Source organism: Euprymna scolopes, chromosome 14 (assembly GCF_053919585.1).
Source record: "Euprymna scolopes isolate OS-2025 chromosome 14, ASM5391958v1, whole genome shotgun sequence".
Lineage (NCBI taxonomy): Eukaryota > Metazoa > Mollusca > Cephalopoda > Sepiida > Sepiolidae > Euprymna > Euprymna scolopes.
Genome location: NC_136495.1, coordinates 47301839 through 47314060, shown reverse-complemented (window position 1 = coordinate 47314060; position 12222 = coordinate 47301839). Strand labels below are relative to the sequence as shown.

The 12222-nt window shown below is 31.2% G+C and overlaps 1 protein-coding gene across 1 annotated transcript in view; it reads right to left on the bottom strand.

Moving 5' to 3' along the window:
- The window catches only part of LOC145292976 (uncharacterized), a 55156-nt gene extending 44142 nt beyond the window's left edge, over positions 1–11014 (bottom strand). The window contains exons 1-3 of the mRNA XM_080139216.1: positions 10848–11014; positions 5626–5713; positions 2115–2227 (exon numbers count right to left, since the gene is read on the bottom strand). Of these exons, the coding sequence (XP_079995342.1) occupies positions 2115–2227; positions 5626–5713; positions 10848–10891 (245 nt within the window). The 5' untranslated portion in view covers positions 10892–11014. The remainder of the gene's footprint in view (positions 1–2114; positions 2228–5625; positions 5714–10847) is intronic.
- Between the last annotated feature and the right edge of the window lie 1208 nt (positions 11015–12222).

The window sequence follows — 12222 nt, the reverse complement described above, 5'->3', positions numbered from 1 at the left end:
AAAGAGGTTTTACAAAAGAATAACTTTAAAACTATTGTAAAAAAGTGGCACGTGATTACAGTAAAATTTTCCATTTCAATTGCTTTACTCTAAAGTTTTAAAGAAATACGGATTTCATGGATGATTAATAAGTTCAGTACAAAAGTAACTATTTTTAGTAATTTAATCTATGCCTAACTTGTCCAACAAATTTCAGTCATAAATGTCAAATAGTTATTTTTTTTAATCAATGTTAAATATCGGTTATAATCAATACCGAACACTACCTAGTAGGCATATTAATATATTTTCATACAAGATAGATTAAGATTTCCAAAAGTTATATATAAAAAAAAAAGATTAATATCAATTTTTTTTAAAAAAACATCCAATTTTCATTTCATGGTAAATATGAAAATAGATACATCTAATATTTATCTTTAGCTACTTTACTCTCTGGCCTTTTGGTCAAGATCAAAGTGTAGTATCTGTTCCGACAGATGCTGCACTTAAGATAATTTGTACCAGCCAATGGAGGGGAAACCCTCTATACTGGGACAATTATTATTTTTGGTAACCAGAGTGCCCCCTTTTTGCCTACTTTTAGGGGAGCTGGTTTTTACCTCACATTAAAAACGGCCTTGTGCCTAATTTGCTCAGTGGGGGAGCAAATAAATACCATCTGTTCCGGCAGATGCTGCACTTAAGATAATTTGTACCAGTCAATGGAGGGGAAACCCTCTATACTGGGACAATTATTATTTTTGGTAACCAGAGTGCCCCCTTTTTGCCTACTTTTAGGGGAGCTGGTTTTTACCTCACATTAAAAACGGCCTTGTGCCTAATTTGCTCAGTGGGGGAGCAAATAAACACCATCTGTTCTTCGGATGCTGCACTTCCATTTCTTGTTCTCTTTCGGTGGAGGAGAAATCCTTCACGACTGAGACAATTTTTATTTTTGTACCTTTTCTCCACGTTAAAAAACGACCCTGGTGTCTAACTCTGTCCCGTGGGGAGGCATAGTAAATAGGTACATTACTCTCTAAGATTAGCATCTTACATAAACCCCTAAAGATATTATATGTGTGAGAATATATTAAATAATATTTAGTATTAATTTTTATCAATAGATCCAGATTAAGTTGTATAGCAACTGTATTAACAGCATCATATCAAATGGTAGTGAATGTCAAGCCCTCAACGAGCCCTTTCTGATCTGACTGCAGCACAACTACAAATCCGTGATTAGATGGATCTATATGAAATTTAGCAGTCAGGACTGTACAGAGTGGAATTTAGATACAGCTGACCCACTGCACTGTATGAATTACAGAGTGAATTTTTGCAATATCTGAACAATGGGAAAAGTAACTTTAAATAAATAGAAGAAAGCTGCTCCAGAAATCCAGTGTCATTTGCATTAAAAAATATATCTAAACACAGCAACAATTATAGGATGAATCCTCTCTTCCAAATGCCACTCATAATAATGCCATCCTTAATAAAATTGCAATCCAACTATAATAAATTTCCAACTCTTTGTTTTATTACCATTCAATAATAAGCTCTAAATGTATATCGTTTTTTTAATATGCTAATACATATCAATATTGAGCACTATTTTGTGGTTGTTAAGTTTAAGGGATGAATGATGGTTTCAAAAGGATGGAACAATTCCCCACAATTCAAATGACTTGTTGGAATGAGAGCAGGGATACATTGCTGATCATTTCATCAGTAGAAGGTATAATCCTGAGTAGGCTTCACACTCACTGGACCTTAACACCCCAAATTTTTATCTGTGGGATTATCTCAAAGATGATATCTATCAAAACAATCCATAGACTGACCCTGAACTTAATAGGGCCATCACAGTGCAAATAAGGGCCATGTTAAGAGAAGAGCATGTTACAGTTATTGACAATTTTACACATCGGATTCAAGTGTGCTTATCAGTGAACGGACATAACATAAAGACTGTTGAACATTCATTATTAAAACTTGGTGGACAAGAGAGTGAAGTTTATTTATTCGTTGGATTGTAGAAAAGATTGTGAATTTTATTAATGATTTTTAGGGGGAGGGGATCACCTTGTATTTTGACTAATTTTTTATTAAGATTGAAATTGACCGACCTTTGTCGTCTTCTTCCTAAAATATTTGATGGTTCTTGCAATGTGTTGTATATTGAAAATCGACTTCTTTTAATGGAACTGGATCCATTAAGTCGAGGTCTTTGAGGTGGAACCTGAATTACAAGAAAATTATTAACAGTGGAAATTATTTTGTGAACGTGAATATATTTATAATGTTTCTAAACAAAAAAGAATGGCATTAAATATTGATGGCATTACATTTACTGGTACCTATTCTTGTTGAGAAATAGCAGTTCTGTTAAAAGAAAAAAAGGAACATTTCAGACAAGGGGTCACAAAAAGGAGCTTAAAAGACTGACCCTGCTGTATTGTGAGAAAAGGAAGTTAATAACATTTATCCAGATGTGACGTCTGACATAATCTAGAGAGAGAGAGAGAGAGAGAGAGAGAGAGAGAGAGAGAGAGAGAGAGAGAGAGAGAGAGAGAGAAGTGGTTTAATGATTGTTAGTCTTGAAGCCCATAGTATTAATGCTGGAGTCTCTCAGGGGTCCATTCTGGGTCCAACTCTCTTCCTGATCTATATTAATGATCCTCCAAATCACATCCTTAGATCATTTGTAGACATTTTTTCTGACGACACTACCATCTATGGCGGCACATAAAAGGCCGTAAATGACCAAGTTCTCTCTGATTCTTTCTCCTCTGATCTTGAGCATGTGGTACAATGGGGAAAAAAGTGGCTGGTTACTTTTAATGCATCTAAAACCAAGCTTCTATCTTTAAATCATCAACATTCTGATGCCCATCTGCCATCAATTGAAATGAATGGTTCTCATCTTGGTGAGGCTCCATGTTTTGACAAGCTTCTGGGCTTAACCTTTAGTCCTGATCTAAAATGGAATACATACATCAAATCCGTTGCCAAGGTTGCTGGAAAAATGATGAGATCCTTCTATCAATCCAGTAGATATCTACCTGCTGATGCAATTCTCTACCTATATAAAAGTCAGGTACAGCCAATGATGGGGTACTGTTGCCACATCTGGGCAAGAGCTACTAGGAGCAGTTTATCCTGCCTGGACAGAGTTCAAAATACACTTTGTAGCTTAGTGGGGGATACCCTTTTCTCTTCCCTGCAACCTCTCTCCCAAAGAAGAGACGTTGCAAACCTGTCTCTGTTTTATCATCATTTTTATGGCAAGTGCTCGTCTGAGCTCCAATCTATGGTGCCCCCTCACCAAACATTCATGAGAAACACTCGTTTGGCTGTAAACACTATAAATAATTTCCCCCACTTTTTATCTGTGCCTAAACTTAAACGGTAGATTCCATGAACAAAGCTTCTTTCTTAGAACTGCACACCTGTGGAACTCTCTTCCGTTTACCTGCTTTCAAGTCCAATGTAAACAAGTTCTTGATGAGCCGTTCCCCTTAAGTAATCCAATTGACAAAAATTTACACTTCTAACGATTACTATGATATTGTCCTTTTGACCACTGTACACTCTTTAACCCTTATCCTCGAGTGGCCTCTGAGCCTTGATAAGTGGTGATTCCTTTATAAAAAAAAAATAAGATGTACTAAAAAAGATACGACAAACAAAAAATTATAAAGCAATGTGCTTAATATATAAGTTACTCTGTCTGTCTCTCTCTTTCTTCCTACCCCTTGACATTTGAGTCACTGGGCGCTCATAAGTTTGTAGCGTAGGATGTTAGTCGGTTTGTGGAAGATCAGTAAGCATGTTAAGGAGAGAGATATTCGTCACCAATCTTGTATACACCATACATGTTCATATGATTCCGGATAAAAGGAACAACAACATTAAGGAAAATACATTTAAAGGATAGACATCAAAATGAAGGATGTTAAAACCGAGATATATGATATAAAAGTAAACATTTATTTAACAAATAAATTAATATTCGGACAATATATTCTCGATATATTGACATACAAACGTGTGTAAGTTCTTATAAGTTCTTCGATGATACCACGCGGAAATCAAGATTCAGTTTATTTTATGTAAATGCGGGCGAACTGGTAAGTTACTGAATAGTTCATTACCATTGCATGTGTATCGAGAGTTCATACAGGTTCGTTAATGTTGTTGTAGAAGTGTGTGGTCTTACTTTGGGAAAAGATGTACCTTCGTTTTATATTAAAACGAATATATTGCCTGCCAAGGCGAAAGGAATATACATCTGACTACATTGGCGGTTCGAGCGAAAGAGATCGAGATAGATAGAGCAGAAGTGGGAAGAAGAATGCAAAACAGGAAGTAGACGCCACCTGTCGGATAAATCGGAAATTATGACAAGAGCAAATAACCATTACATTATCACTGAATGTTTGTGTGTATGTGTGCGCGATATACGTATTTGCATATCAGTCTGAAAAGCATATGCTTATAAGTTTGAACAAATCTTCATTCTTCTCAGAACATGGTTCAAATTAATTGTTTAATAATTATATCAAAGAAAAATGTGTTCTCAATGACTATTTTTCCAGCTCGTGGAATTATTCTCAGTTCTTGAAGGGAAACAGCACTTGTACATGCATAATGAAGGTATGAGGTATGAATTTTAATTCATTAAAATAAATTAAAGAATTAAAGTATTAAATAGGGTCACCTTGATGATAACTCATATGCCTACTTAACACTTGCATTTTTATACAATCCCCATGAAAAAAGTGCTTCGTTATTTTGTTTATTGTTCAATTTTTAGAAGTGAATACTTCAATAGTCTCAAACTCTTAAATTATCATCACATTTCACTAACAAATAGTTTTTATATTTCATTTTTATTATTACATGATAATAGTTTCCAATGATCTTAGTTAAATCTGCAATAGAGTGTCTTAGTTTAAAAATAAAATAAATATACCATACTAATAATGTTAACATAGTTAATAACATGTCATCATAATAAATAAATAATAATAATAAAAAATGCTATGATAAATAAATAAATAATAATAATAAACAATGTTATAATAAATAAATAATAAAATTAAATGATATACCAAAATAATTCATAAAATAGATAATAATGTCATGATATAGGCATAAATAAAAATTAAAAAATAAAATAATATACCATAATAAATATGCTGTAATAATAAATAAATAAATAATAAACAACGTCATAATACAATAAATAAAATGCCATAATAAATAACTAATAATATACAATGTTATAATAATAATCAATATTTTATATTAATAAACAATAACCAACGCAATAATAATTAAATATTTTCTAATAATAGTTAAATAATAATAAACAATCTAATAATACTAAATAGATAAATAAATAATAAAAACATAATAGATCATAGTTGATTCACAAATAAAATGTAGACATAAAAATATGGCTAAAAGAATGCTTTACCTGTCATTTAAACAATGAAAATGAATGATTAAGTAATTATATGAGTATTACTTCATTTTTATTATAATTCTAATTTTTGCATGAAATCCTTTATGTCATAGAATGAAAGAAACTCAATAATGTGAATGATTAATAAAAAAAAAAAAATTACTTACTGGAATGTACAAAGGCTTTCGATATCTTAAAGAACTTCCACTGAGATTGAAACCATCTTCTCTTTGCTTCACATCAATGTAAAAATTTCTAATAAGCAGATAAAAAACATATTCAATTTTTTATCCAATTTCAAAAATATATTGCAGAAACATCCCTTCATAATGTAAACTGTAGTTACCATTGTAAAAGAATTTGTGGTTATGGTGAATAAAGGGAGACCCTAACTTTCAAACACACCGGAAGTTGGCGCCCGTGTCTCTAAATTCAGGTATCGAAACACAGTATCGATACAATTTTCAAATATATTTTATGTTTATTTTTTTTCACCCTATTATAATAAAAATACATAAAAATATGTAAACTTTTTTATAAATTATTTTTTATTTTTAATTGCATATATATATATATATGTATATATATATGTATATATATATATATATGTATATATATGTATATATATATATATATATATATATATATATATATAAACATATTAACTTAATTAAACATAGTTAAAACTGTAAAAAATATGACACATTCATTGCTTTCTTTTCATGTTTCTGTAAATAAATATATTTTTAAAATATCTAAATGTTTGACGAAATATATAACATATTAACTTCAATAAACATGGTTATTTGAAAAGATATACGGTTAAAAAAATTTTTTAAATTGATAAAAAAGTTTACGTATTTTATATATTTTTATTAGAAGGGCGTGAAAAAAAATAAACATAAAATATAATTGAACATTGTATCGATTCTGTGCTTCCATACTTCAATTGAGAGATGCGGATGCCAACTTCCGGTGTGTTTGAAAGTTAGGGTCTCCCTTTATTCACCATTACCGAATTTATTAACTTCAAAATGAAAGTTATCTCCCTTAGAGTATATCCATGTTATCCTTTTTAATTACTAGGGATATGACAACAGCATATTCTTTTCATGGTTTTGACTCTCGAGTATATATCCGACACAGACACAATTAATCAACCAAGAATCACATCACGCTACATAAAACCATATAATATATCAATGGATATAGACCTGAGAATCAAAACAAGGAAAAAAATATGCTGTAGTCGTAGCCCTATTAATTTCATAGCCCTATTAATTACATAGCCCTATTAATTTCATAGCCCTATTAATTACATAGCCTTATTAATTATACTGGCCAATGAGAGGATGCTATTTCCTGTTTTGAAAATAACAAATCTAATTCTACCTACATAAGGAATTTAGAATTAAGTTCCTTTAATGAACACAACCAATTCTTCCCACATGAGTGTTTGCCTCTACAGGACATTTTGTGTGTTCTTTCCTTTCAGTTCTCTATCTTTTCAGCTTAGTTTTCAAAAACATTGGATGCAGTTCCATTGGTTGTCATCTTGACTTGCCTTTCACTATCTCTAGTTGAAGCTATCTTAACTTCTGAGAAAATTTGTCTGACACTTAACTGTGCTAGTTCCCTTACATAATGTTCAAATATCAGCATTTACCAATGAAAACAAAATAACTCAGAAATAATGAAATATGCAACTAATATGCAGATGCACAGATCATGATGTTAAAATTAAAAGATTGCTCTCAGCCTTCTTGAATGACATTTACGATTTATATAAATGTTAATTTCAACTACATTTCTCACCACGGTTAACATTGGTTGAGTGGTTTGTTCCTTGCTAATGGGGTCAGGGACAGCTTTGTGGCCGGATTCGAATCTCCTGACCGGCAGTAATCGTGACTCCCCGCACTGATGATGCTCAAAAGGATGAAACACTAGGGTCTGTAGGTATTAAAAATAATTATAGTAATGATTATGTCTGCCCGTTTAAGACCTTGGGTGTTATTGTTGAACACTTCATGTTGAAAAAAAAATAAGTCGGTTACTTAAGCTACGTGCACAGATCATGATCTTGAGATCACAAGATCACTCTTGGCCTTCTTGAATAACATTTACGATTTGTATAAATGTTAATTTCAACTGCATTTTTCACCATGGTTAACATTGGCTGAGTGGGTTGTTCCTTGCCAATGGAGTCAGACATGGCTTTGTGGCAGGGTTTGCATTTTTTGACCAGCGGTAATTGTGACTCCCTGTACTGATGATTCCCGAAAGGATGAAACATTAGAGTCTGTAGATATTAAAAATAAAACCCATTATAGTAATAATTATATATATATATATATATATATATATATATATATATATATATATATATATATATATATATATATATTATTGATGAGACGATTCAAATATTTTTCCCAATTCCGATACAATTACCGATTCCATACTAAATTCCCGATACCACTACAATTACCAATTCCGATACAGATTCTTTATAAATCTCTAAATATTTAACTATACAGTTGTATTTTTTCTCTGATTACCATAAAAACACACACGTTAAATGTGTAAATATTTTCCTAAATGTAAAAATATAGTTGTAGGGGGCAATCTATCAATTTTAGTTTCACTGGTGATTTTAAATCAATAAATATTTATTATTTTATCATTATTACCAGTAATAAAAGATTTTGCTTTAAACAAAATAAAATAAAAAAAACATAATTAAAAGAATCATTTTGGGATCGGAAAATCGGTACAAATTTTTTCGATTCCAATACCGATTCCAATACCAATTCCGATACCCTCAAATATTCCAATTTTTCTGATTCTCGATTCCGGTAATCGTCCCAACACTAATATATATATATATATATATATATATATATATATATATATATATATTCTTTATGAACCTGATAGAGCTTACTTCAAAATTGTGTCCATGTGAATATCTACAATAAGGTCTGAGAAGGATGTGTGCAAGTAGATGTGTGTAAGTTGAGAAGAAGGTTTTACATACCATATAGTGTGTGTATCTGAGCATGTACATGTTGGTTAGTGTTTTCAACAGCAGTGAGACTGAAGGAAAAAGAGAGAGTCTGTTGAGATGCTATCAGCAACCAGTCCGGATAAAAAAGAAACTGAATTTTTCATGTATCACTTTTTTTTATCATGGATCCATGCGCCCTCTCATTATGAAAAGGGGAGATAATTTGGGTCTGAAACCCCTCTTTTAGAAGGATAGGTAACGCTGTAATTCTCTCTTCTGGTTGCAAGCTCAGGCTCTCAGAAGACACCATTAACAAAATGTAAGTCACATTTATTTATACATTGTACATGCAATCCCACCTTGAAAACATGCATGTCTTTCTATAGTATTAGCAATATTATGTATTCTCTCTATAGTACTTAAGTTTAATCTTTCCTGTGCATATCATGTTGAATACTGCCTTTTATGTTTTGTATACAGCTTGTAAGTTTGTTTGACAAAATATCTGTTAGAAAATATGTACATATATATATAACTCAAACTATTTCTTATTTATTGCCTTTTTTCTTCTTAATGTGCTCATAAAAATTCCCCATGATAACCATCACACAAAATAGCAACCGCATACTTGAGAAATATACCCATGTAGACAATAGCTTAAATTGTTAAAGCGAAAATATCTAATATTTTCCAAGTTTATAAATCTCTATATAAAGTTTTAGTTCCTATCTGTTTATGATCTCTTCCTAGTGTTTTGAAGATAGACCTACCCCCATAATCATAAAAATAATTTTATATAGATATACATACATACTAGCATGACTTGTGTATTGGCATTGCCAGGTGGAAAGATGAAACAAAGCCAGAACAGATTCGTTGAAAGAGCCCTACCCCCTCAAAAACAAATTAAACTAATTATCTACCACATTATGGTGGACTGAGCTAATTTCGTTTTATTTTGTTCTATGAAGTGGTCGGTAAGTTAACAACTGAGGTCCCCATCAATAAAAAGCAATGTTAAAAAGCATGTTAATCAACATATAAAAAATGTGTATCTGCTCCCTCCCATAACAGAAAGTAAATAGTAAAAATGTTTATGAAGAAATATTTTAAGCAATCCTGAAACAATAAAAAGAAATGTTAAAAAGCATGTTAATTAACGTATTTAAAAAATGCGCATGACCCCCTCCCCCGAATAAAGGGAAGTATTAAATAAAGAATGCTTACAAAGTCATTGGGACAGCATTCACTTCTTACCAGTGCCTCATAGATTATCTCCCTTCTTCTAATAAACTTCCACGCAGTCTTGTCATTCGGACTTGGTTGACTTCGAATAGTAAGTTAATTCTATTTTCTGAAATTTTTAATTAGGTTGAACCCTGAACTTGGGGTCTTATTGCTTAAATTTTGTTGACTTTGAATAGTAAAATCATTTTATATTTTATTAAAATTCTACTCGATAATTTTCCTTAATTTTTGGTGCACACTGATATTTTTCACTCATAAGTAAGTATCTCTATAAGTTTTGCTGTTATTTTATTTGAAACTGTAATATTTTGCATGTAGATCAATATAAATAAGCACCCAAAATTAAATATTATAAATTGTTAAAAAAAAAAAAAAAAAAATACCAACTTTGCTATATTTTAGATAGTATTTTCAAGTTAAATTCAATTTTTACGGTAACTTTTATTTATTAAATTGTTAGGTGAAAGTACAGAATAGTAAAACGTTTTCCCTAAGTTATTATTTCAGCATGGCCCGTATTCTGCATAAGTACCAAAATGGGAATAATAAAAAAAAAAGGTAATATGATATTATGGACTGGGCACAAAAGGGCACTAGGCTCCTTATTTCATCCTGGGCAACGGCTGGTGTTCTTGCTCGTATTACCTGTTAGAAATGAAGGAGTAATTTTGTACTCAACCTGTATTTTTTTTTTTTTTTTTACTTTGATTTTAATTATACCGAATTATTTTGAGAGTTATTTATTTCATTAGCCAAACTAAAGGGAATAACTGTATTTTCCCTTGGTATTTTCAAGATATTAACATGTAATAGCGTGACAATAAATAATCTCATTTTTTATTTTTTCGTTCACAACATGGAGGCAAATGGTAAAAAAATTACCCCTCCCTTACTCAAACAAACTTTTTCATTTATATATTTTCTTATATAGACATTTTTTTTTCTAATTTTAAATTTAGATTCTTTAAAAGCTGGAATTATTACGTTTAAAATCTTACAAATTAAAAAAAAAAATCCTTCAAAATGATAATTTATCAAGTTAATTTAAATTCAAATAAAATCAATATACAAATTTTTTTTTTAAATATCTTTTTTTAAATAAATAAAATTAAAAGTTAAATAATTACTTACATTTTTGATGCCACCGATTTCACGAGATCGTCTTGAATAGACATGGTAAACTTAGTTTACAAAATAATTATCTAAAATCATATATTGTGCAAAAATCCGCATTTATTTGTCACTAATAATTGAGAGGTACTTTACATATATAGATATATATAAAGAACAACAAAAACAAATGTGGTTCAGACAACAACGCGTCTGTTGTCAAGGAAGTTGGATGAGTTCTGCAAGGGGGGATAACTCTATTTACTTCGGGGCCAGTTTCAATACATCTCAGTGTCATTGACATTAGTGTGTTTTTGTTTAGATTAAAACGTAATATAGAGTGGGTCAAAATTATGTTAACACTAGTATAAGAAAGATCATTTAATCATATATATATATATATATATATATATATATATATATATATATATATATATATATATATACGCGCGCACACACACACACACACACACACACACACACACACACACACACACACTTATAAAAGCCACTTCTGCGTGTATGTTTGTCTGTTTGTGAGATCGTTCCCTATGGACTCCAAAACAGCTGTCTATTTTCTTTTAAATTTCACACAAATGTACTTCATGTGTCTGGGAGTGTTCTTAGGTAGGTTTTGTATCGGAATGGCTCCAATAAATATCGAAAATTTCTAGTCGGAAAAATCTGATTAAAAAAGAAACAGTCCGATTTTGACCAAAGTTATACCGCCTAACATCACAAGTGCATTTGAAAAGTTTTATCACTGCATAAGCAAAAGGGCCCAGTATATAAAATCAACATTAGTTTCTTCGATAAAACAGGGGCACATTCGAAATACATGTTCCTGTTTATAGCGCAACTGAACCATGATACTTGACTTTTGCATTTAAAACTTTCATTGAAGTCATTATAGAAAAATGATTTTATACAATAAACATTAGATTCTCTACAATGTAGACTACAGTGCAATGTAGACTACAATATATTGTGGATTAAATCACTGCGAGAAAGTATGTGAAGCTTCTTTCCACTGCACTGTAGTGGGTCCCCAACTAGAGCAGGCAATCAATCAATTTAATTGTAAGATGGGCGATTCCACTGACAATAATAGTATTGGAATCCCAGGCAATGTGGGTCTCCCTGCTTCCCTGTTAGTATATATATAAATATATAGCAAACCCAGAATGTATGCCAATAAATTTTCATAGAAGGTATTTGACTGAGTTTAAATCTCTGATTCCTCCTTGCAAGACATTCACAGCAAGAACTCGTTTTACTGACATAGTTGAGTATTTACCTTGTTACCACTGCGGGAAGATGGGACAAAAGGTTGAAAAATGGATCTGTTGGGTTAGCGTACAAGAGATAGGGCATTCTGGCCCTACAAAAATTACCT